Source organism: Gadus chalcogrammus, chromosome 5, assembly GCF_026213295.1.
Source record: "Gadus chalcogrammus isolate NIFS_2021 chromosome 5, NIFS_Gcha_1.0, whole genome shotgun sequence".
In the NCBI taxonomy this organism is placed as follows: Eukaryota; Metazoa; Chordata; class Actinopteri; order Gadiformes; family Gadidae; genus Gadus; species Gadus chalcogrammus.
Genome location: NC_079416.1, coordinates 18,969,218 through 18,996,238, shown reverse-complemented (window position 1 = coordinate 18,996,238; position 27,021 = coordinate 18,969,218). Strand labels below are relative to the sequence as shown.

Below are 27,021 nucleotides of genomic sequence, written 5' to 3'. Positions count from 1 at the left end.
TGAATAATAATGTGTAATGTCATGTTTATATCACAAAGATAACCAAACCATATGGGTTTTTCAATTTGCTCTAGAATGGAGTGTCTCCTGTAGTGAATCAAAGGTTGTGTTTTTTGGCATAAAATGAAGGGCAAGATCCAGCTGTTGTTGAGATGAGGTTGCTGCAGGTGCAGGGAGGTTAATCAGATGAATTATTAGATGAGGAGTTATTGTACGGTGAACCCCTAATACGCTGCATTGTGGATACTAGCAGCACAGAAATACACAGCGCTGCTCTCCACGCTGATGTTCTGTATCGTTAAACTGGCCGTTTGGTCTTTTCCAGCGTTCCCACTCATTTTAACATCCATTCCCTTTTCGGGATTTTCATCATTCAAGTATAAGTAACCTAGTAACACCAGCGTTCTATTGTTGCGTTGTTGCTTGTACCATAGGATTTGGTTGTAGTTCTCAATGCTGTGAGAGCAGCTCAGCTTGACCATTTTCGACTCGATGGCCTCCACCATCTCGGGCGGAGTTTGGTCAACCTTGTCGCTATTAGATGCACCTACAGGGAAAATAAGAACCAAAGAACCAAAATTGAAATGTGGGGACTGGATCCAGTCAGTATTCAGATGTGGAAGGCTTAAGTCGTGAAAAACAATTCACAAATGTTACATAATAGAATGTCCAACAATGAAGCAAAATAAGATGCCATTCAAGGAAAGTACCTGAGACGACCGTAAATGTAATTATAAGAGCGAGGAATGTGATTGTCATCATATTTGTCTTGTGATCAGTCGGCGCAAGCTTGTGACATCCTATACTGTCAACAAAACTCTATTGAATAGATTTCCTACGTGCGATAACCTTTCACCTTGCATCGTTTTTATGGCAGTGGCTCCTATTTCCATAGAGCAACCATTTCGGAACCCCCATGTGGGAGGAGCCATTTTGTGCAAATGTTTAGAAATGAGGAAGTTATGCCATCAAATTGTCTTTCTACACAGCACTGATGGTGGTTACAATTTTTCTGTGACTCAAACACAAAACAACTAAAGAACTCCCTCTAGTGCTTGGTATGATGTTATTATCCTGTCTTATTGTGTTTCGTGAGGTGTTTGGTTTGCAGCTGAGGACCAATCATGGGTTGGAAGAGTTTTGATGAGCAGACAGAGTTTACTGGTAAGAAATACAGCACACAATTGGTCAAAACAATGATTTAGCAAAAAGCAACCTCCAACGCAGGTCGCCGGAGGGGGAACTTGATATGAGGTCTTCATTCCAAACCAGCGCGGATAAGAACCGCACTACTTTGGGTTGTTGTTGTTGGTGGCGCTGGGTGTGTGTTTGCATGCTAATCTAGTAACACAGTAATACACTCCAATGCTCTCAGGTTCTTTCAGATGAACATGAAGAGAGCTGTTCTTGGTTGACTCCCCACTGAGATCTCCAGAAATTGAGAAGTCCTTTACAAAAGCACTTTCTACGTTGATGTTTTGGAAAAACACGTGTCCGATCAGACTGAGGTCTCTCTGTCGAGCAGACTGCTGGTACCACAGCATCACTCTGTTGTCCGTTCCTCTGTGCATACAGACCATCTCTGCACGGTCCCCAGGGTTCCTGATGAGTTCCGAGGGTGTCTAATGGACTTCAATACCCAGAGACACCCCTGGGGATAGACAAGAAGAGGCTAGCATTGTGAACCTCTCTTCACTTACATAATCTACCTAAATCGTGTACAGAGTTTATACCCATAATGAAAAATGACCTTAAATATCTAATTATATATGTGCATCAATCTGATAATTATCATATATTATAATGGTTGACAATATTTCCTAATGGATTATTCAACCGATTCTAGTTATTACCTATGAAGCAATGTATGCACAGGAGTCTCATTTCAACTGATTCTTCCCTTTGCTGTCAAGGTATTGACGCCAAGGTATTGCAAACCATTGTGTATGAAGCCAATAGTTTTGTGAGGCGGAGCAGGAAGTGATGTCACCAGACACCTACCAATACTTGTGTTCCCTAGTATTGGTAGAGATAAAGGAGGGAATTGCACATCTCCTGGTTCACAAAAGAGAGAGAGAGAAAATATAACAACAACAACGCACAAACATCCCATAGGTCTACGATATATACTTTTTCGGCAGTAGTTTGGTCAGTAACATCTTGATTTGGATATAAATGTCATGTCAGGTTGTTTATATCAAACAGATAACCCAACCATGTGGGATTATCACTTTGCTACACACTGGAGAATTTCCTATAGTAAACAAAAGGTTGTTGTTTTGGCACTGAAGGGAAGATCCAGCTATTACCCTTATTAAGATCCAGAGTTATTGTACGGTGAATCCCTAATTTGCTGCATTGTGGATACTAGCAGCACAGAAATACACAGCGCTGCTCTCCACGCTGATGTTCTGTATCGTTAACCTGGCAGTTTGGTCTTGTTCAACGCCCCCACTCATTTCAACATCCATTCCCTTTACGGGATATGCAATAGTCAAGTGTATGTATTATGTAACCTAGTAACTCCAGCTGTTTATCATTGCATTGCTGTTTGTACCAGAGGATTCAATTGTAGTTCTCATTGCTGTGGGAGCAGTTCAGCGTGACAGCGTGTTGCTCCTGTCTTAATAGCCACAACCATCTCAGGCGGAGTTTGGTGAACCTGGTTGCTACGGGATGCACCTAGGGAGAAGAGAAGAACCAGAACAAATTATCGTAGAAACTGTTTTCGAACTGGATTTTTTACCTAGAGTGAGTAATATTAAGTGAGATTGCTAACCCCACAAAGATCGGTTTCAATTTTGGAAGAAATTTTAAAAACATAAAATTGTAGAATGTTATGTTATCCAGTAGCCATAGTAAAGGTTAGTAGCCCTACCTGTGACAATTGTAAACGTAAATATTAGCGCAAGCAATGTGATTGTCAACAGTTTTGTCTCACTGTGATCCTTCAATGCTAGCTAGCGTGAGACTCTCATTTTATAACCAGCACTATCAAGGACATTTCCTACTTGCGATAACCCTTGAACTTGCATCGTTTTGATAGAAGTGGCTCCTATTTCCATCTCACAACCATACCGGAACCCCCATGTGGGAGGAGCCATTTTATGTAAATTGTTAGAAGAGAGGAGGTGATGCCATCAACTATTCTAACCGTACAGCACTGATGGTGGTGACATTTGTTCTGACTCAAACACAAAACAACTAAAGAACATACCACAAGTTCTTGGTATGTTTGTATTAGCTTTTCTTATTGTGCTTTCTTAGCTTTTTTAATGGTTTGCAGCAGAGGACCCATCATGGGTTGGGAGAGTTTTGATGAGCAGCAAGATTGTAGTGGAAAGAAATGCAGAACGTGATTGGACGATTAAAAAATCGACCTCGACCTCAAACGCAGGTGGCCGGGGGACCACTTAGTTGAGCTCTTTCATTCCAAACAGCCACTGATAAGAACCACACACTGTTGTGTTTTTGTGAAGAATAGCGGTGGGTGTATGTTGACGTGCTAATCTAGCAGCACAGTAATACAAGCCACTAGTCTCATGGTCTTTCAGCTGAACCAGGAGAGAGCTGTTCATGACTGTCTCCCCACTGAGATCCCCCGACAACGTAAAGTCCTCTATAAACACATTTTCTACGTTGGAGGTTTTGTAATTCACGTGTCCGATTAGACTGAGGTCTCTCTGTCCAGCAGACTGCTGGTACCACAGCATCACTCTGTAGTCTGTTTCTCCGTGCATACAAAACAACTCTGCACTGTCACCAGGTTTCCTGATGAGTTCTGAGGGCGTCTGATGGACTTCAAAACCCTGAGACAACCCTGGGGAAAGACAAGAAGAGGCTGGCACTGTGAAACACTTTTCACAAACAATCAAACATTAAATCTTTTTCAGAGTACAGTTCATACCCATCATGGGAAATGCCATCCTTACTCTTATAGAGTATAATATATGATTCTAGTTTCTAGTTATTACCTGTGAGGTAAAATATACAAAGGAGTCTCATTATTTAAACTGATACTGGCCTTAGCGGTCCAACAGTAGACTATAAGGTAATGCATACCATTCAGTGACACTAATGAAGCCAATAGTAGTGCGAGGCGGAACAGGAAGTGATGTCACAAGACACTGATAGGCTGGTATACCCATCTGTTGGTAGAGATACAGGAGGGAATTGGCACCTTGCTCTCCTGAGTCACAAACTGAGATCAAATATACCAATAACAAGATCAAAACTGTATGGGTGGGCAACAACTGGCAACCGGTACTATTTAATAAGCATTTAGCAATGACACAATGTATTAACTATGTGTACATGAATAATTGTAAATATAAGAGTAATTAGTTACTAACTAGTAATTAGTTAGTAATTGCCGCTGTTCCAAGTTTGGACCAATGGCCTCCACTTAGATCCGAGGTTGCACGGATCCAGGAAAGTCAGGGTGTCCAGTCAATGCCTCCTTGCATTACAACCCTGGAGGCGCAGGGCATATCTTGCCAAAGGTGTCACACTGGGTTTGATCCCCTCACGCCGCGACGTAGTGGTGACCGATTAAAGGAGCCCAGCGGAGGAACCCCCCACAGGCTATCAAGGTTCCCTCATGGGACCTACCTCTGGTACTCTGAGCCCTCCGTCTCTCCCCGTTTGAGCCCCTGGATCAGGCGCCACTGAAATGGCTGTCGGCAAAGGTTGCCTTTCTTCTAGCGATCGCGTCAGCCAAGGGGGTGAGTGAGCTTCATGCGTTGTCAGTGAGTGAACAGTGTATACGCTCTAACTCAGATGGTATAGGTGTGGCACTGTGGCCTAACCCATCTTTTTTACCAAAGAGGCTGCCTTCGGGCCACTGTAATCAGGTCATAGAGCTAGCAGCTTATGGCCCCTTACAGCCACCGGATGAGGAAACTAGTTCAGCAGAACTACTCTGCCCGGTGAGAGCCTTGAAATGTTACATACAGGAAACTTCTGTGTTTCGTCAATCTGATGGCCTGTTTGTCTGCTACGGGGGCCTGAGGAAGGGGCAAGAGCTGTCCAGACAGGCTTTCTAAGTGGGTGGTGGAGGTAATTGAGGAGGCATACAAGTCAAGAGGACTGCCTTTGCCTCTTAACATCAGAGGCCATTCAACCAGGAGTGTCTCCACCTCCTGGGCAGCACTACGAGGAGTGCCTCTAAGTGAGATTTGTGCAGCGGCCTCCTGGGCTTCAGCGTGCACCTTTGCCCGATTTTACAGGGTCAATTTAGCGGCTCACCACACATTGGCTGCAGCTGTTTTTCAGGAACCCTCAGGCTCTTCCTAAAAGGTGGGTACAGGATTCCTCATGACTACGTTGGTAATAGTCATTCAGTGTTAAGCACTGCCTCTGGCGGTCAGTAAGAATAATAGAACGAGAGTTACGTATGTAACTACGGTTCTATGATTTCCGGATGACCGTCAGAGTTCTCTGTCACTCGGAATCTTGCAAGAAGATTCTGAAGGGACAACGTGGAGAGTGACGTGGGCTTATATAGGGGGGCGCCCCGACGTCATCCCCGGTCACGTGTGAATTTTTTGATATTAAATACTCTACCTGCACATGCGGGATGGATAACATCCAGTATTAAGCCCTGCCTATGGCAGTCATCCAGAATTCATGGAACCATAGTTACTTACGTAACTCTCGTTTCTCTGCATTCTCTCCTTTCAACGAACTTCGCCTATCCACATAAAGATTCCCTATGGTGCTGAACACTCTTTCGCTCATTAATTTCATTTACCCATGTGCATTACAATTTAAAGATCAGTGGATGTGGATCAACAAAGCCATGGAACATTAAGTAACATGTCCCTTGAACTGGACAATAATATCAGGGTGACTTTCTCTTACAGTTAATAATAATTAAAACAATTTGTCAAGATCTAGAAATTATAAAAAATTCCCACAGGCCTACATTTTCACATCTGTTCATCTGTGAAAATGAGAGAGAGAGAGAGAGAGAGAGAGAGAGAGAGAGAGAGAGAGAGAGAGAGAGAGAGAGAGAGAGAGAGAGAGAGAGAGAGAGAGAGAGAGAGAGAGAGAGAGAGAGAGAGAGAGAGAGAGAGAGAGAGAGAGAGAGAGAGAGAGAGAGAGGCGGTGAACGGCAGCAGAGCAGAGAAGTAGGTCTAACAGTAAATGTACATTGTGAGTTACAGTGGTCAGGGAATAAAGTTTAATAAAGTATAACCCTTTGGTTTGACACCTCGAATCTAAGTGTTCACGTTACGTTTTACAATGCACTGTGGACTGCAAGTGTAACTACATATATGCTAGTTATAAATTAATTAATTAATTAACTTACTAACATTACTTTATTCAGGCCGAATAAGTTTGTTGTGGTCCAAGGTCATTAATGTTAGCGGTCTTCCACTGATAGCCATGGCATTAGCCATAATTTAGCAATGGATAACGTCACATGCTGCTGCAAATGCTTGTAAAACAGTTTTTCCAAATAACGGGCCGAGGAGAGATGATACGTCTCATTGCTGTCACGCTATTAAAGAAATACATCTTCAGTAACATTGTCAAGAGTTAAACCAACAGTCATTCAATTATACTGTAACAACTAATCTAACAACTAATCCGTTTCACTCTCAGCTAACACGTAACAGCAGCAAAACTGGACATGGTAGTCATGAATTTTGTCATGCTTATTGGCTTTAGAGAACTGATGGGGATGTTCTTTGAATTGTTATTCAAGCAATATATGTCTCGTGCCAGTTGAATACTTGCCATGAACACACTTCAACGATGATCTCCGTCATTCACTCTGCCTGACTCTGTCTGGCTGGCTCAGCAGGTTGTAGGGTTTGTGGATTTAGAGCGCGTGCGGATGTTTCGTCCGTTTAATATTCATTAATCTGCCATCATAAATGCCTATACCGATAGTTTGGAAAATGCCTAAATTCGGCCTATAATATCGGCCCGCCGATAAATTGGTCGGGCTCTAATTGTTACAACACTATCACAAACACACACACAAAATATGCAAAATGTTAGGGTTAGCAGTACTTTGGTCACAAAAATTGTGAATAATGTGTCATGTCATGTTGTTTATATTACACAGATAACCTAACCATGTTTAGTCACTTTGCTCTAGAATGGAGAGTCTCCTGTCGTGAATCAAAGGTAGTGTTTTTTGGCACAGAATGAAGGGAAAGATCCAGCTGATGCTGTGATGAGGTTGCTGCAGATGCAGGGAGGTTAATCAGATGAATTATCAGACAAGGAGTTATTGTACAGTGAATCCCTAATTTACAGCATTGTGGAATCTAGCAGCACAGAAATAAACAGCGCTGCTCTCCACGCTGATGTTCTGTATCGTTAAACTGGCAGTTTTGTCTTGGTCAGCACTCCCACTCATTTCAACATTCATTCCCTTTTCAAGATTTGCAGTAGTCGAGTATATGTTGCCTAGTAACTTCAGCGTATCGTTGCGTTGCTGTTTGTACCAGAGGATTCGATCGTAGTCCTTAATGCTGTGGGAGCAGTTCAGTGTGACTGTTGCTCCTGACTTAATAGCCACAACCATCTCAAGCGGAGTTTGGTGAACCTGGTCGCTAAGAGATGCACCTACGGAGAAAATAAAAACAAAATAGGCAAAATTTAAACGTGGAGACTGGACCAGCCAGTAGTATTGAGATGTGGAAGGTCGGCTTTAGTCGTGGTAAACTATTCACAAATGTAACATCGTTGAATGTCAAACAATGAAGTTAAATAAGATAACATTTAAGGAAAGTACCTGAGACGACCGTAAATGTAATTATTAGAGCGAGGAATGTGATTGTCAACATATTTGTCTTTGTCATCAGTCGATGCTAGCTAGCTCGGAAGTCATCCTAAAAACACACCTCTATTGAGTACATTTTTTACGTGCAATAACCTATCAACATATATTCTTTTGTAGTGTCTGTTATTTCAATCTCACAATCATATCGGAACCACAAATGTGGGAGGAGCCAATTTGTGTAACTGTTTAGAAGAGAGGAGGTAACACAGAACTGATGGTGGTCACATTTTTTGTTAAACATTACTTATCTCTCAGGGTATTACCTTGGGATTGTTATGGTTAGTTTGCTTTTTAACTTGGGTGTGTATCTGTTTGTGTATATATTTTATATTATTAACGGTACCTTTAGGTGTAAATCTTTTGGTGCATATATTTTGTATGAGTTTGGTTTTTATTTTACCTGTTATTTTAGATACCACAAATTATTTGGTTTTGGCTGAACCTGTGACTCATCAGATTAGTTTGTTGTTAAATTGATCAGACTCATCGGATGCCTCGGTTTTCCAGGGTCCATCAGCTTTAATGTTTCATTGTAATAAGCTTTCACTATTTTGGATTCCACCAATTTGTGAGGATCTCGTCACTGCTTTTTGCGGATGATGTGGTCCTCATGGGATCATCGGCCTGTGACCTTCAGCACTCACTGGATCGGCTGGCGGCCGAGTGTGAAGCGGCTGGGATGAGGATCAGCACCGCTAAATCTGAGGCCATGACTCTTAGCAGGAAACCGATGGATTGCTTACTCCGGGTAGGAAATGAGTCCTTAGCCCAAGTGAAGGAGTTCAAGTACCTCGGGGTCTTGTTCGCGAGTGAGGGTACTATGGAACGTGAGATTGGCCGGAGAATCGGAGCAGCGGGGGCGGTATTGCGTTCGCTTTACCGCACCGTTGTGACGAAAAGAGAGCTGAGCCGCAAGGCAAAGCTCTCGATCTACCGGTCGATTTTCGTTCCTATCCTCACCTATGGTCATGAGGGCTGGGTGATGACCGAAAGGACGAGATCGCGGGTACAAGCGGCCGAGATGAGTTTTCTCAGAAGGGTGGTTGGCGTCTCCCTTAGGGATAGGGTGAGAAGCTCAGCCATCCGTGAGGAACTCGGATTAGAGCCGCTGCTCCTTTACTTAGAAAGGAGTCAGCTGAGGTGGTTCGGGCATCTGGTAAGGATGCCCACTGGGCGCCTTCCTTGGGAGGTGTTTCAGGCACGTCCAGTGGGGAGGAGACCTCGGGGAAGACCCAGGACTAGGTGGAGAGATTATATCTCAACACTGGCCTGGGAACGCCTCGGGATCCCCCCGTCAGAGTTGGTCAATGTGGCCCGGGAAAGGGAAGTCTGGGGCCCCCTGCTTGAGCTGCTCCCCCCGCGACCCGACCCCGGATAAGCGGAAGAAAATGAGATGAGATGAATTTGTGAGTTTTGCCTTATCTAACTATTGTTAAATTCACCAGACTCAAGGGTTTTACCCTTAAAATTCTTCTGCCTCCTCAGATTAATCTTTTCGGTTTTACAAAGGGCCACATTTTCATCAAATTGTTCATTTGTTTCAATTTCTTCCCCTTCATTTATATTAATGAAACCATGGAAAGAAATACAATTAATAGTTGAATACATAAAAATAAAATACATTTTGCATAATAACTATATAATAACAAATAATCAAATACTGTATATCTGTATATTTTGGTTTGCTTTGATTGTCCCGAGTTCTTTTCACTGGTTCTACACATTGTTAAAATAATCTACTCGGCAGATTCATTCCTCTGTACATTTATTAGATGCATCAGTTTGATCTTATTGGATTTACAGGTTCCATGGGTCCACTTTATTGTTTTTTTATTGCTCTAACTCAATGGAAAACATTTTTTACAAAAACACAGGAAGCACAACCAGGCAATGTTAATCAACCATAACATTTGTAAAATGATAATTAATTACATGATAACATGATTTAAATGAATACATAAACAACAAACACTGCATTTTACATAATAAATAAGCTTTTGGAATTTAGGGTTATGGTTTATAGTTAGTCTATAGAAACAGATAATAATCATGTGGATGTTAAGATTCTAATCTGTTACCATAATCAGTTACATTAATTAGTAAATGTTATCCATTCATCTTTGTAATTTCCATCAAACCCATTCTTACAAAACCTTGTCTGGTGATTTATTAATATAAACGAATAGGAAATATCAAACTTCTTCTCAGGTTGACACAATTTAATCGGTAGCACTTTAGAATAAGGTACATTAATTAGCCAAGTATTAACATTAGTCAATTCAGTAATAAGTATTCGCTAAGAGTTTATTTACATTAACTGATGGTCTAGTAATTATTTACTAATGGTGTTTAGGTTAACTAAAGTATTAATGAATAAAACATTGAATCGGTTAAGGAGTGAAACCCTAACTCTTATTCTAACCCTAACCCCTATGCTAACGCTATGTAATAATGCTTATTACTGAATTAACCAATGTTAATTAATGGTTAAATAATGTACCCTTATTGTACAGTGTTACCCATAAATCATATAAATATGTCTTGATAAGGAAGCATATAAAAAGCATGACAACACTGCCACCTAATTGAGAGCAATAAGGCTACAGGAGGTCGATTGGGTGAGTGGGTGGGTGAGAGGAGAGATATGTAGGCAATGAGGGAGAGTATCACACACGCACTCTAATTACGCTAGCCTATTCATGGGAAGGAATGTCCCTATTACTTTCCCTGAAGCTGTCTCAGAACAGCCCTGTCATGTGACTTGAGGGACATTATCTAGAACACATAATGGCCTTGCACCCTAGAGCAGTAGAGTACAAGTCCTACTGAGAAACAGGTTCTTTCTAGGGCTGTTACTTCTTATTCGATATTTGAGTATGCATTCGAATTTGACGTGAAATCTTTTTCAAAGTGGCATGTTATGTAGCCCATTTTTTACAGTCTATGATTAGACCAGTGGTTCTCAATTATTTCTGTCATTCCCCCCCTAGGAGCTAGAATTTTTTTTTTTTGAAATATTATTGAGAACCTGCTAATATTTATTTATTTATCTGTAGAAAACCACTGTATGAGTTGCTGGCACCAGCATTCTTCATACAATCACCTTATTATCAAAATAGATTAATTAAATTAGCTGAGATAACATCGGCAACAACTTAAAATAATTTCCAAGTTTAGTTTATTAACTCAATTTGTAACATTTAAACAAGACTGCTAAGTCAGTGTGAATCTCAAGACAGAAAGAAACAAGAGCAAATGATTCACTGGGGTTTGCAATTAATTCAAAATATTTTTAAACGGTAAACATTGGTCACTTGTCAGCTTCATCAGCTTATTCCCTTTCAAAAATATGTATATATATATGTTCATCTTTCAAGCATGAATAAAGACACAAAGTCCCTCTGTCATGACTTTGTAAAATGAAAATTCTGGTAAAACTTCTGACCCTTGGTATTGGGTTTATTTAGAATTCAAATAAAATAAAATAAGTAACTTATTAAAATAATAAAATAAGACACTTGATCATTGTGTGTCACAAAAATGGTTAAACGAAGCTAGATGAGCTCGGCCAAAACCTTTTTCCCCTGCTACTTTTCTTTTGCTCCAAAAACATGGCTGAGATCACCACCATCGCTGCGCTGTATTTTGCTGTGGGAGTTCGAGGAGAGTAGCAAACCCAAACGCCCTCGTGTTTGGATGCATGACATCCTCCGTAGGCACTCACAGCTGGGTGAGTTTCACCACCTCCTCCAGGAACTCCGCCTGGATGGCGGCCGGTTTCAGCTGTATTTTCAGTTGACTGGGGCCCTATTCGATGATCGGGTAGCCCGGGTTGGTGCCAGGATCTCCCGTCAGGACTCTGACGCATCTACGCGCCAAAACCAATGGTTCCCTTTGCAAAAATGCAGATTTTCTATGACTCTGACTCGCGTAATGCGTTCAATGTGGCCGTACCTTAAGTCCCCTCTGCCGCTCGTGCCCCCCCTGACTGGGAGGCGCGCCCCACCATTTGAGAAGCACTGGATTAGACCATTTGGTTTTTATTTAAATGTTTGCCATCTCATGGCAGTAACGGGTGCGCAAATACCTGTGTGGGTGTCAGGCACGTCTGTGTGCTCTGAACGCGTGTTCTCCACCGCTGGTAAATTGCGAATAAAAATAAAGCCGCACTTGATCCAGATGAAGTTGATAGACTGGTGTTCCTAGCAAACAACCTTAAGAAATTAATTTCTTGCAGATAGACCATCTACTACTAGCTATAGACATCTGTCTCCTGTTTAAGTTGTCGCGTCATTGTTTGCGCTGTGCATGCATACTGGCACTTGACATTGATTAAGTTGATAAAGTCCTGAATCTTGAATCTCCGTTACGTGTTTTCTTTTTACGTGATATCCGAATATATTCGAATACATTCGAATACATGCTTGATATTCGATATCCGTTGGAGCTTGATTTCTCAAAAGTGACAGGCCTAGTTCTTTCACATTAACTATTTAATGTTTTTATTCTTTCATTAAAATTATTTATTTTATTTTGAAATAACCCCGTAGCAAACTTATGACGTTATTCTAAGGTATTCAAGTTGAACTCTTAACCCTTGGGTACTTTGTGTGGATATTTAAGGCAGTTGAGGTAATAAAATCAAGGATGTTCCCTGAACGGCAAAAACTCAGGTTCATCTAGTGGCCATCTTGGTTCTAAACGCTAGCTGTAGTTTAGAATCAAGATGGCTGCTACAGGTGAATATGGATCATAGGGTCACAATAAGTCCTCATCTGCTACAAGGAACGTCTGTGTTTCTGGGTTGATATCTCAGACTAATTCCTATAAGGCGTTGTAGCTTATGAAGATTTTTTTTAAACGGATTGCAGTGATTTACAGCTGAACCATTTAAAAAAACTGGGTATCCCATGAGGTTTGTGTACACAGTTAGAAAACCAGTCAAGTTTTGAAGGTACTTAATTGTTGCTAAATCTAGTCTTATGCTGGCATAAAATCAATCTGCATGCAATGAGGATAAAAAAGAGCAAAAAAAACATCCCTGAGGAAGAGCAGCATTTTAAAGTAGAGGTGCATATAAAATCATGGATTCCCGTCTCCATTTGAAACGCTTATTAGACTAACTCCTTCAGTGTCCAATATTACATCTCTCAACACGTAACAACATTTAACTAGACAACACGTAACTAAGTTAGCAGAGATAAGGTCTGAGACCAAAGAATACATTACAGTTCCCTGGGTCATTAAAAAGTGTTGAAGTGACTCTTGTTCTGCATGAGAATTCCCTCTGCCCCGCGGAACTCCTCAGCGATGTCGTCAAAGCTGCGGCCCCTGGTCTCCGGCATCCGGAACCAGGTGACGCAGAGGGAAACTAGAGCTATGGCCATGAAGAGCAGGTAGACGTAGCCGCCCAACACATCCTGAGGAGGAGAGCAGAGTGAGGGGGTGAGCTGCCTGTAGTGGCAAGTGTAGCGACGAGTGCAGCAGCTAGCGCAGCGGCTGGCATAGATGAGGGTGCAGTATCTAGCGAAGAGGCTAGCACATCAGCGTGTAGCATAGCATCTGGCAAAGCTTCAACAGTGTGCAGAGGTTTATATGTCACTAGGTCAAGTTAAGGATCGTAGTTACAGACAGATAAATAAAGGAAATGCATTAAGAATAAAATACAGGGTATGCCACCAGCAAAGGGGAGTTATAATTGTGAATGATAAATGAAAAAAGAGTGCAAGGAAGATGAATGGAAAGGCATTACTCACCAGTAACGGGGGATAGATGAGGGCGAGAAGGAACTTCCCTCCCCAGTTTAACATGCTGGTAAAAGCCATGGCGATAGGCCGGGCCTGCTGGTCAAACAGCTCGGCGGCGATGAACCAGGAGATGGGTCCGGGACCCAGCTCGTAAGCAGCGACCAGACAGAACACCGCAACTACCTGCAGGAACTGAAGTTGCGGCACCAGGGTCTGCAAGAGGAAGAGAAGAAATCTGTACTCCAAACGCCCTAGAGAGGTTTGCTTCGCAAAAGCAGGGATGAAACGTTCAATAAGTTCCTGGTTGGCTGGTTAGCTAAAGCTGCTAGCTCACTAATTAAGGAGGGCTCCACGACTTTTAGGGACCACATGTTCCATGTTTTCCTGCTCTCCTCATACCCACCTTCATCCCACCCACTTCCATCGCTCTCTGCGCTGACAAAATATATGACATGATGATAATATATGTAATGAACTATAATTATAAATATCTAAATGATACCTTGAACAAATGAGGTAAAGGGGAGTCTCTTACCTGTAGGCCGTCCACGATGGTCAGGAGCAGGTTGCACACTAAGATGATTAGGAACCCCGTTAGCAGCAGCTTCCTCCGCCCAGCCTTCTCCATCAGGAAGAACTGATCAGGGACAACCACACCTTACATCAGGGGTTCCCAAACCATTCCGTGGTCCACTGCTCGGTCCCTAACCACTGCCTTACTGCCTTGCCTTTAGGGTGAGTTCCAGATAGCCAAGTCAAGTGTGGTGAAAGGTTGCAATAATGTATGTGTGCCTGTGAAGCCTTTTGAGCGGCGAACTGTCTCAAAACCCAAACCCAGAGGGAGGAAACCTTATGGGAAAATACAGAAGAGGGTACCCTTCATCCAGGGATGTTAGGGAGTGATATAGGTGCTAAATTGACAGACATTTAAAAGCCTGCTAGGCCCTGGAACTAGTTACTTAGTAGTTATTAACTCCTGAAAAACACTAGGTACTCACTGCCACCACAGAGAAGGTCAGGTTCGCAGCGCCCACACCCAGCGTCAGGTATTTGGCTTCACTGAAGGCATCCTCAAACATCTTGGTGGAGTAATTGATCATCTACAAATAGAACAAAATATTTTTTTTCTACTTAGGGATGAGGCAGAGGTGCCGAAGGATGGAGGGCGTAGTGGAGGGATTGAGGAGTGGTAGAGGGAAGGGTGGAGGAGAGATGGAGGTAATGGTGGAAGAACAGGGTAGTGGTTACCTAGCGAGGCAGCTGGATCCACCAGATCTTGATCACGCGTGAATCCAACTTGCCAGGGTTCTGGTTATGCGCATGTGTCCGAACCAATAGTAGTTCGAACCAATCAGCGTCCTAACGAAGGACTACGTGATCGACGGATGGAGGACTTACGGCGTTGAAGCCCGACAGCTGGCTGCCCAGGGCAATCATCACCACCAATAGGATAGGCTGCTGGTAGGAGGCCTTGGTGAAGAACTGCTGGATGCTTATGCTGGCCTTGGTGTTGGTTTCCCTCTCCTTCATCTCCTCCAGCTCCTTCCGCACCATGTCTGGATTGCCCCTCAGTCTCAACAGGGCTAGGGGGCATTAGAAATATTAATACATTTAAGGGCGCTACAATGCTTCTTACAGTTAAATATGAAAGCGAGTCCAGAGGAAATCACACCCTTCGATTACTAATGACACACAGGCTAGAGCAGAGAAGAACAACTGCTCTAAAGTTTGGCCTGGACATGACCACATAGCCAGCCTAGTAGCAAGAAAGTCTGAGATGTTTTCCCAGCTTGGACCTTTCTGTGTGGACTTTGTACGGCGTATTAGTGTATGTATTAGTGCCCCACCCACAGACCCCACCCAGCGTGGTCCACACACCGGCCTCAGCCTTGGCCTCCTGGCCTCGTGTGAGCAGCAGGTAGCGGGGGCTCTCAGGACAGAAGGGCAGCAGCAGGTACTGCAGCAGGGCTGGGATCAGGGACAGGCACAGCATCAGGTCCCATCGGTCCCAGGTGCCCAGGGCCGTCTCTAGACCCACCACCTGGAGCAGAACCAGGCAACACAACAAACACGCAGTGACCGCCGCATAAGCACACTAGCATTCACATTTACATCAGCATCACGAATTATATTTTGTGGCCTTTTGGCTGTTTATGGTTAAAACTAATTTACATTGGTGTGTTTCACTTTAAATCACTTCAATATATACCGATTTTTTCTCATTCAATTTTATCTTGTATATTTTTATAAATGTAACTGAAGTCTCGTTTTCTAAATCGTCATGTTCTATGTATTGCAATCTGATTTCCGAAAGCATTATAGATTTTCCTCTACCGATATACCATCACCACTTCAACTCCCACAACTACTATACCACTGTAACTTCTACAACTACCATACCATTCAAATTATTACTACCACTACCACCTGATGTAGGTGAGGTGCCGCCTCTGGCAGGCGGACCAAGGCTCTGACCGTGGCCATGGAAAACACAAGTGGCTTTTGGTCGGCAAACGCTGTGAACGGGCAGGCCTCCAGCAGGAAACAGAAATGGTGACATCAAGGTAGAGTCCGAGGAGCTTGCTGTGAAAAGCACTATAATTACTATGACTATTATTATACTCGTCTGGGCGGAGCTGCCTGCTGAAGGATCAGAGCAATTACCAGACAACAGTGTCATCCGATGCTTTGTTCTTGTGGGTGATGGGATTATGGAGTCGTTAAGAAGGCGGAATTCTCTACACAGCCAATAGCCGCCTTCCGACGTTTGGAATCAGCCAAACCTCTCCAGGAGGTACGTTTTCAATGTTCCATATTTGTCATCCTCGCGGGGGATCCAAAAAACGTATGATCCAAACCGCGGTGGATCTGCCCAGCGCAGTGATGATGTAGTATAATGTTGTAATTCATTTGGATTGTACGCTGATACGTGCAAGTTGTAAGTTGCAAATATTCCAGCTTTCTTGCGGCCTTTCACTGGAGCCCGCCCCGTTTTGGTCGTACTATCTCGTCGCTTTGAAAGTAGTGCGAGTTCAGTGAGGCCGAACTTACTACTCATCAACAAAAATGGCTGCGCCCGTAAGGAGATTTATTTTCTTTGTATTTGTATCACGTTGGTCATTTTAATGTAGATTTTAAATGCTTTTACACAATTGATAACATTGATACTTTATGCCGGTCACCAATTTATGCATTGCACGGTCTTGCTGTGTGTGCAATACAATGTAAAGTTGTGTTGTTTGTTTTCGAGCTGGTTTGCTAAAGAGGCTAATGTAGCTAACAATAACAATGACTAGCCAACGACCAAAAGGGCACTTGCCTCCACAAATGCCAGAAGAAAGCTGCAAAGTTAATGTCCTCACCATCCCAATGAGGATTCCTAAGGTGTAGGCCACCTGGTTGAGGGTGGCAAAGGCTCCTCTCAGGTTGGTGGGGGATACCTCCTGGACATACAGGGGGTTCATGCTCATGACCAGCCCACAGAACACTCCGAACACCAGCCGGCCCACGATGAGCACCTCGAAGGACTTTGCCAACTTGGACAAGGACATCAACAACGCCCCCACTACAGACAGCCCGTTCGCTATGAGGATGGAGTTACGCCTGTTCGAGGGAAGGGAGAGAGGGGAGGGGAGGAGAATAATAGTATAGTATGATGAAGTAGAGTAGTAGTGTAGAGGATAGGATAGCCCGTTAGGAAGGATTTGAATAAATTAGAATATATTTGACCCTAGGGCAGGCTTGCGAGTAGGTGACAGTCTACAGGTGTATCCCTGGAGGTGTGCGAGCGCCGTTACCTGCCGAAAGAGTCTACCATGTATTTGAAACACAGTGCCCCAAGCAGAGCACCGAAGTCCTTGATGCTGACAGACACCGACCACAGTAATGTCAGTTTCTGGTCAGGCATTGACACGTTGTACCTGGCCCTCCATGTGCTGTTGAAGAACTCCTGGATGACCTGCATATCACATGGGACGGATCACATGATTCCTCTTCTGACCAATAGCACTGCTGTGCAAATCAACCATAATTCAGTTTTGCTTTTTATTTTTGACGTGGTACAGGGTGGCGGCAATAGCGACCACATCACAAATAATTGATATTCACTGCAATGTTATTGGTCAAAAGAGGAATCATGTAATCCCTCTTTGGACAAATCACAGTGGTGCGGATCAGCAGCCATAGGGACCATAAATAATATTATTGATTAAGTCCTTATTTATGGACTTCATCAGTCTTGAAAAGGTATAATCGAGTTGTGTAGAAAGCAACTGCACTTTTGTGTTGGAAAATACAGTACTCTGATACTGTGTGAGAGTAGCAGTAGACTATAAAGGTTATTCAGTGGGTGATGAAGATGTTAAGATCACATCCATGTTTGGTTACAGGCATTGGCAGAGTCTCAGAAGGCCCCTAACGCACACAGACACAGAATAACGCAAAGGGGCACACACAAACACACAGAGACGGAGGACTATATATCCACACACACGGACACGGAAGACTATATATCCACGCACGAATACGCATACACAAACACAGTCACATTCACACATACACTTGCTCCCATGCTCACGCACAGAGAAAGATACACACAAACTCAAACAAATTCACAAACGTGGACAAAATGAAGACACTCCCCCCAATGAGCCTCCCTAAGGTCCTCACCATGGCAGGGGCGTTGACGTTGCCGGTGTGGTAGCCAATCTGCAGTGAGCCCAGTACAGCAGACAGAATTGACCCCAGGAGGGCAGCCGGCAGAATATTCTACACACACATGCACACGAACGCACATGATCACACCACAGGGGTCAAAGGTCATCTTGGGATCAAGTACCCAGAGCAAACATTTAATTTGGTACAAATTTGTGTGCCCATTCAAGTGTAATTTCATTTTAATCATACACAATTATAGTAATCCAGCTAATTATGGAGGAATTTATTAATTTATGTTTATGCTCAATGATAACAAATGATGTACTGTAGCAGTATGCTAACCATGAATGGTAGCATACTATGGAAAATAGGTTTTACTATCTGCTGATATCTCACATTCAGACTACCATAAGTTAACAGCATTAAGTCGTTTTCTTGTAAAAATGGAGAGACAAACCACCACTGATGCCATTGCTTGTGGATGAGATGGCGTGTCACGTCTGCAAAATAAAGGTTTACTTAAAATCTTAAATTCATCTTATTTACAGCGAAAGTCAATTTAAAGCAATAAATGAGGCAAGACCGATTGCATATCTTGTTAAAATGAATATCAAGAAGAAATTAGAATTATAACAATGAGTCAATATATTTATCTTGTGCTAGTTGTTCCACTATTTATACACAAAAAAAACCATTTAATAAACATACACACCTCATATCTATATCCATAAATTAACAAAATAATAACTAGCTATAATGTATATGTACAGCAATATACATATATTGATACATGTGTAGATGAATGTGTGTGTGTGTAAGTATAGATCCTTAGGGGTTACATGTAGTCACACCACAGATGTATGTAAAGCTATGTATGTCTATGTATAGATATATACTGTATCGATATATTTCCTCACCCTTTGAGTCTTTTCCATGCAGAGAATAGGACGTCCAAATCTTAGCGCTGGAACCAAGTGCAGGAGGAAGGTAAGAGAGCAGACACGCACATTGGCACAAACTCAACAACCACAAGTATGCACGTGAGACAAAATTCACAAGCACACCACTGGTGCTGGACATAACGAACACACACGCACACAACTTGACAGAAATTATGTGGTCACACTCAGATGGTGAATTTGGGGCAGGCGTGATAAAATGGCTGTCGTGGACCAACACTGGACGAGATCTCCCCAAAACACACACCTGTGTGTCAGGTGTACACACCTGTAGAACTCCGATCTGAACCTGTTTTGAGCACAGTGGTCCTCAGGTAATCAAACAGGAGCTGCCGTATTGGTATGAACACCTATATCTTTATTTGATTTATATTTAATGGTACACACAAAGCTTCAAATAATGATATTAAAGTAATGCATGGCCCCTTTCCCGCTCTGCCTGTCTCTCCCTTTCTGCCTTGCTCCATATTCTCTCTCCCTCTCTCTGGCCATCCCTCCCCCTTTTTTTCTCGACCTCTCTCTGTGGCTCACCCTGTTTCTCCCATTCTCTCTCCCTCTCCTGTCTTCTCACTAATTACATCCTTCCTTCTCTTTCTCCCGCCGACCCTCTCCCTCTCTCCCTAGAAGGTGTCCCACCCTAGCTTCTGGTAAACTGACATGTGTTGCCACCTTATGTTACTTTTCTAGGATTCTTTTTTATTCGTTACTAAAGGAAATGCCCTACAGGAACTCAAAGTTGTTAATATTTTGTCAGTACAAGCTAAACTAATAATCTCTGCTCATAATTAATGTCGAACCCATGTCCCAAAATGTCCCAGGATGAACATTACATATGTTAACAGAGACATATTTAGCACAACGATTGTCACTAGGGAACTCTTTTAGGTTTTCATAAAGTCTTTATTGTTTTAAGGTGAATCTGATTATAGATAACGATCATTTGGATGTCATTATCACTATATTTACACAGTTGCTAATGTATTTGTTCACCAAGACTACCAAAATACGAGGAATATATCCCATTCCCATCCTAGCATTTAGTTTACCTTGCATAGCATTCACGATCACATAAAATCAGGCTCCAACATTTACTTTTAGAATCTAATAGCCAAGCAATTGTTTGAATATGTAACGCTGAATTTGTTTTACCTGTGAAATAGTCAAATGTATCCGTCATTGGCTGGTGGCAGGTGTTAATTCAGGAGCCTGCCAACAATTTCCCTTGCTGTGTATCCTTGGTCCATATTCTTTGTGACAATTGAATCTTGTAATACTGCAAAACTAGTAAGAAGGTAGGTTTATGATATTTCAGGAGAACGAAAGTGTTTCCATCTAGATAAATGCTGATGAGCTTGGCTCAAAGAGTCACAATGTAGTTTGACTGGTTTATTTTACAAAAATTTAGATGTTTGTTCTATTTGAGCAAATATGAAAATTCCCGGAGGAAATATAATTTGATAAAGAGAATCTGCAGGCGTTTGCAAGGGGAAATCACTGGACAAAATCAAACATCTTCAGGGACTTCCACCTGTCTGAAAACAAAGGACACAGGGTTTTAACAATGACGTTTGACTATTAGCTTGTGAGGTGGTATTTCTCTACTCGTCTGGTTTATATATAGCCTGGTTCTACCAGACTCTCGTACTTCACTTCATTTCATTTCATTTGTACAGAGAGTCTGGACCTAATCAATTGACAAACGTTAAAGAGCCCATGCCATTAAAATCAATTTTTTCCTATTGTTTGTTAAATAACATAGGTCTGAATAAGTTTGTGAGCTGTGGTAAGTTTGAAATCTATGCAGTTTGTCTGCTGAATGCAATAGGCAATGAAAGGAAAAAGGCAGAAGAATTGAGCCGATCTGGATAAGGTGACACTGTGACGTAGCGTTGTCAAACTATTATTCATGGCCCTGCCCACTTGGTTGGTTCGTAACCACCCACAATAATTCTGAAGGAGTCGTGATTGAGCTAGTGCTAAATGCTAATACGTGTATGGTAGTTGCTTAGGTCGTAGTAACAGGCTAGTTACAGAATTTTGAATGCAATGGCAGAACGACATCGAAGTACATGAACTGCAACATGCTGCCTGCCGCCGGTTGCCGCGAGGCACCACCGCCGCGAAGCAACACCGCCCGGCAGCGGGCAGCCGGGCGGTGGTGCCTCACGCCGGCAGCAGGCAGCGCGCGGTTCTGTCTACTACAGATTGATGTGGAAGTGGGAGAACCAGAGACGTCGGAGAACCCGACGAAGTCCTTTGTGATTCATTATATCGTCTGGACGTGCACACAGCTTTTGGCCGTGATAATATGTATTATATGATATTATTTAGATATAGAGCTCCAGGACTGTAACGCAAGTGTTGTACACTTCCTTGTTATTTGGATAACCGTTCTGCTGTTGGTGTGATGGCGCATAACACGTCGGACTCTCGTCTCTGGTATTTCTACAACGAGACTCGTAGTGGGGGTTATCTCAGCCATGGTTGAGAATGAATTGGGGGAAAGGAACTTTGGCTTTGACTCCCTGAAGTAGGCATGAACCACAACATGGAGGAGAAAGGGATTGTTGACCGCGGTCGTCTCCCGCCGGAGCCTCGCTGCCGATGGACCACCGCCTCGGCGGGAAGCAGGGCTCAAGCGGGATACAGGGCTCAAGCGGAATATACTGTGTATATTCCCGGTCCGGGAAAAAAACATAGGGGGTAACACTGTCGTTTTTATGAAATGAAACATGAGGGGTGACACTGTCGTTTTTTATTGTTCGTAATGAAAAAAACATAAGGGGTAACACTGTTTTTTATTGGTCGACATGAAAAAAAACATAAGGGGTAACACTGTTGTTTTTTATTGGTCAACATGAAAAAAAACATAAGGGGTAACACTGTTGTTTTTTATTGGTCAACATGAAAAAAAACATAAGGGGTAACACTGTTGTTTTTTATTGGTCGTCATGAAAAAAAACAAGGGGTAACACTGTCGTTTTTTATTGGTCGTCATGAAAAAAAACATAAGGGGTAACACTGTTGTTTTTTATTGGTCGACATGAAAAAAAACATAAGGGTAACACTGTTTTTTTTTATTGGTCGTCATGAAAAAAACATAAGGGGTAACACTGTTGTTTTTTATTGGTCGACATGAAAAAAAACATAAGGGGTAACACTGTTGTTTTTTATTGGTCAACATGAAAAAAAACATAAGGGGTAACACTGTCGTTTTTTATTGGTCGTCATGAAAAAAAACATAAGGGGTAACACTGTTGTTTTTTATTGGTCGTCATGAAAAAAAACATAAGGGGTAACACTGTTGTTTTTTATTGGTCGACATGAAAAAAAACATAAGGGGTAACACTGTCGTTTTTTATTGGTCAACATGAAAAAAAACATAAGGGGTAACACTGTCGTTTTTTTCTGGCCGTTTTTCAAAAAACATAAGGGGTAACACTGTCGCTTTTTTCTGGCCGTTTTGAAAAAAACAAAAGGGGTAACACTGTTGTTTTTTTCTGGCCGTTTTGAAAAAAAAATAAGGGGTAACACTGTTGTTTTTTTCGGGCCGTTTTGAAAAAAACATAAGGGGTAACACTGTCGTTTTTTTCTGGCCGTTTTTCAAAAAAACATAAGGGGTAACACTGTCGTTTTTTTCTGGCCGTTTTGAAAAAAACATAAGGTGTAACGCTGTCGTTTTTTTCTGGCTGTTTTGAAAAAAACATGTGGTAACGCTGTCGTTTTTTTCTGGCCGTTTTGAAAAAAACAAGGGGTAACACTGTCGTTTTTTTCTGGCCGTTTTTAAAAAAACATAAGGGGTAACACTGTCGTTTTTTTCTGGCAGTTTTGAAAAAAACATAAGGGGTAACACTGTCGTTTTTTTCTGGCCGTTTTGAAAAAAACATAAGGGGTAACACTGTCGTTTTTTTCTGGCCGTTTTGAAAAAAACATAAGGGGTAACACTGTCGTTTTTTTCTGGCCGTTTTGAAAAAAACATAAGGGGTAACACTGTCGCTTTTTTCTGGCCGTTTTGAAAAAAACATAAGGGGTAACACTGTTGTTTTTTTCTGGCCGTTTTGAAAAAAAAATAAGGGGTAACACTGTTGTTTTTTTCTGGCCGTTTTTCAAAAAAAGATAAGGGGTAACACTGTCGCTTTTTTCTGGCCGTTTTGAAAAAAACATAAGGGGTAACACTGTTGTTTTTTTCTGGCCGTTTTGAAAAAAAAATAAGGGGTAACACTTGTTTTTTTCGGGCCGTTTTGAAAAAAACATAAGGGGTAACACTGTTGTTTTTTTCTGGCCGTTTTGAAAAAAACATAAGGGGTAACACTGTTGTTTTTTATTGGTCGACATGAAAAAAAACATAAGGGGTAACACTGTCGTTTTTTATTGGTCAACATGAAAAAAAACATAAGGGGTAACACTGTCGTTTTTTTCTGGCCGTTTTTCAAAAAACATAAGGGGTAACACTGTCGCTTTTTTCTGGCCGTTTTGAAAAAAACAAAAGGGGTAACACTGTTGTTTTTTTCTGGCCGTTTTGAAAAAAAAATAAGGGGTAACACTGTTGTTTTTTTCGGGCCGTTTTGAAAAAAACATAAGGGGTAACACTGTCGTTTTTTTCTGGCCGTTTTTCAAAAAAACATAAGGGGTAACACTGTCGTTTTTTTCTGGCCGTTTTGAAAAAAACATAAGGTGTAACGCTGTCGTTTTTTTCTGGCCGTTTTGAAAAAAACATGTGGTAACGATGTCGTTTTTTTCTGGCCGTTTTGAAAAAAACAAGGGGTAACACTGTCGTTTTTTTCTGGCCGTTTTTAAAAAAACATAAGGGGTAACACTGTCGTTTTTTTCTGGCAGTTTTGAAAAAAACATAAGGGGTAACACTGTCGTTTTTTTCTGGCCGTTTTGAAAAAAACATAAGGGGTAACACTGTCGTTTTTTTCTGGCCGTTTTGAAAAAAACATAAGGTGTAACGCTGTCGTTTTTTTCTGGCCGTTTTGAAAAAAACATGTGGTAACGCTGTCGTTTTTTTATGGCCGTTTTGAAAAAAACAAGGGGTAACACTGTCGTTTTTTTCTGGCCGTTTTGAAAAAAACATAAGGGGTAACACTGTCGTTTTTTTCTGGCCGTTTTGAAAAAAACATAAGGGGTAACACTGTCGTTTTTTTCTGGCCGTTTTGAAAAAAACATAAGGGGTAACACTGTCGCTTTTTTCTGGCCGTTTTGAAAAAAACATAAGGGGTAACACTGTTGTTTTTTTCTGGCCGTTTTGAAAAAAAAATAAGGGGTAACACTGTTGTTTTTTTCTGGCCGTTTTTCAAAAAAAGATAAGGGGTAACACTGTCGCTTTTTTCTGGCCGTTTTGAAAAAAACATAAGGGGTAACACTGTCGTTTTTTCTGGCCGTTTTTCAAAAAAACAAGGGGTAACACTCGTTTTTTTCTGGCCGTTTTGAAAAAAACATAAGGGGTAACACTGTTGTTTTTTTCTGGCCGTTTTGAAAAAAACATAAGTGGTAACACTGTCGTTTTTAAAAAAATGAGTCCATTTATATGTCAATTTGAAATCAATATCAAGGGTCGGCTTAGCTCAGGAGGTAGAGCAGTTTTCTTGTAAGCGACAGGTTGCGTGTTCAATCCCCAGGGGAAGCAATGTCGTTTTGAAAAAAGCATAAGGGGTAACACTGTCGCTTTTTTCTGGCCGTTTTGAAAAAAACATAAGGGGTAACACTGTCGTTTTTTTCTGGCCGTTTTGAAAAAAACATAAGGGGTAAAACTGTCGTTTTTTTCTGGCAGTTTTGAAAAAAACATAAGGGGTAACACTGTCGTTTTTTTCTGGCCGTTTTGAAAAAAACATAAGGGGTAACACTGTCGTTTTTTTCTGGCAGTTTTGAAAAAAACATAAGGGGTAACACTGTCGTTTTTTTCTGGCCGTTTTGAAAAAAACATAAGGGGTAACACTGTCGTTTTTTTCTGGCCATTTTGAAAAAAACATAAGGTGTAACACTGTCGTTTTTTTCTGGCCGTTTTGAAAAAAACATAAGGGGTAACACTGTCGTTTTTTTCTGGCCGTTTCGAAAAAAACATAAGGGGTAACACTGTCGTTTTTTTCTGGCCGTTTTGAAAAAAACATAAGGGGTAACACTGTCGTTTTTTTCTGGCCGTTTTGAAAAAAACATAAGGCGTAACACTGTCGTTTTTTTCTGGCCGTTTTGAAAAAAACATAAGGGGTAACACTGTCGTTTTTTTCTGGCCGTTTTGAAAAAAACATAAGGGGTAACACTGTCGTTTTAAAAAAATGAGGGGTAACACTGTCCATTTATATGTCAATTTGAAATATCAAGGGTCGGCTTAGCTCAGGAGGTAGAGCAGTTTTCTTGTAAGCGACAGGTTGCGTGTACTGTCGTTTTTTTCTGGCCGTTTTGAAAAAAACATAAGGGGTAACACTGTCGTTTTTTTCTGGCCGTTTTGAAAAAAACATAAGTGGTAACACTGTCGTTTTAAAAAAAATGAGTCCATTTATATGTCAATTTGAAATCAATATCAAGGGTCGGCTTAGCTCAGGAGGTAGAGCAGTTTTCTTGTAAGCGACAGGTTGCGTGTTCAATCCCCAGGGGAAGCAATGTCGTTTTGAAAAAAGCATAAGGGGTAACACTGTCGCTTTTTTCTGGCCGTTTTGAAAAAAACATAAGGGGTAACACTGTCGTTTTTTTCTGGCCGTTTTGAAAAAAACATAAGGGGTAACACTGTCGTTTTTTTCTGGCAGTTTTGAAAAAAACATAAGGGGTAACACTGTCGTTTTTTTCTGGCCGTTTTGAAAAAAACATAAGGGGTAACACTGTCGTTTTTTTCTGGCAGTTTTGAAAAAAACATAAGGGGTAACACTGTCGTTTTTTTCTGGCCGTTTTGAAAAAAACATAAGGGGTAACACTGTCGTTTTTTTCTGGCCGTTTCGAAAAAAACATAAGGGGTAACACTGTCGTTTTTTTCTGGCCGTTTTGAAAAAAACATAAGGGGTAACACTGTCGTTTTTTTCTGGCCGTTTTGAAAAAAACATAAGGCGTAACACTGTCGTTTTTTTCTGGCCGTTTTGAAAAAAACATAAGGGGTAACACTGTCGTTTTTTTCTGGCCGTTTTGAAAAAAACATAAGGGGTAACACTGTCGTTTTTTTCTGGCCGTTTTGAAAAAAACATAAGGGGTAACACTGTCGTTTTAAACAAATGAGGGGTAACACTGTCCATTTATATGTCAATTTGAAATATCAAGGGTCGGCTTAGCTCAGGAGGTAGAGCAGTTTTCTTGTAAGCGACAGGTTGGTGTACTGTCGTTTTTTTCTGGCCGTTTTGAAAAAAAAATAAGGGGTAACACTGTTGTTTTTTTCTGGCCGTTTTTCAAAAAAAGATAAGGGGTAACACTGTCGCTTTTTTCTGGCCGTTTTGAAAAAAACATAAGGGGTAACACTGTTGTTTTTTTCTGGCCGTTTTGAAAAAAAAATAAGGGGTAACACTTGTTTTTTTCGGGCCGTTTTGAAAAAAACATAAGGGGTAACACTGTTGTTTTTTTCTGGCCGTTTTGAAAAAAACATAAGGGGTAACACTGTTGTTTTTTATTGGTCGACATGAAAAAAAACATAAGGGGTAACACTGTCGTTTTTTATTGGTCAACATGAAAAAAAACATAAGGGGTAACACTGTCGTTTTTTTCTGGCCGTTTTTCAAAAAACATAAGGGGTAACACTGTCGCTTTTTTCTGGCCGTTTTGAAAAAAACAAAAGGGGTAACACTGTTGTTTTTTTCTGGCCGTTTTGAAAAAAAAATAAGGGGTAACACTGTTGTTTTTTTCGGGCCGTTTTGAAAAAAACATAAGGGGTAACACTGTC

At 41.6% G+C, this 27,021-nt stretch overlaps 1 protein-coding gene across 1 annotated transcript; it reads right to left on the bottom strand.

Moving 5' to 3' along the window:
* Positions 1-13,044: 13,044 nt before the first annotated feature.
* LOC130382157 (solute carrier family 2, facilitated glucose transporter member 1) lies at positions 13,045-19,139 on the bottom strand. The gene is made up of 10 exons (XM_056589763.1): positions 19,122-19,139; positions 18,217-18,315; positions 17,346-17,506; positions 16,911-17,151; positions 15,427-15,589; positions 14,947-15,131; positions 14,547-14,648; positions 14,084-14,185; positions 13,558-13,761; positions 13,045-13,221 (listed from the first exon to the last, which is right to left on the bottom strand). Exons 1-10 carry the CDS (start codon positions 19,137-19,139, stop codon positions 13,045-13,047), a joined length of 1,452 nt encoding a protein of 483 aa, XP_056445738.1.
* Positions 19,140-27,021: the final 7,882 nt, after the last annotated feature.

Excerpts from the sequence above, each read along its gene's own strand:
- LOC130382157 (XM_056589763.1), bottom strand. Across the intron at positions 15,132-15,426 it reads GGAGGCCAAGGCTGAGGCCG|CCCTGTTGAGACTGAGGGGC; the intron begins GTGTGTGGACCA and ends AATGCCCCCTAG. Across the intron at positions 13,762-14,083 it reads CCATCGTGGACGGCCTACAG|ACCCTGGTGCCGCAACTTCA; the intron begins GTAAGAGACTCC and ends TTCCTCTTGCAG.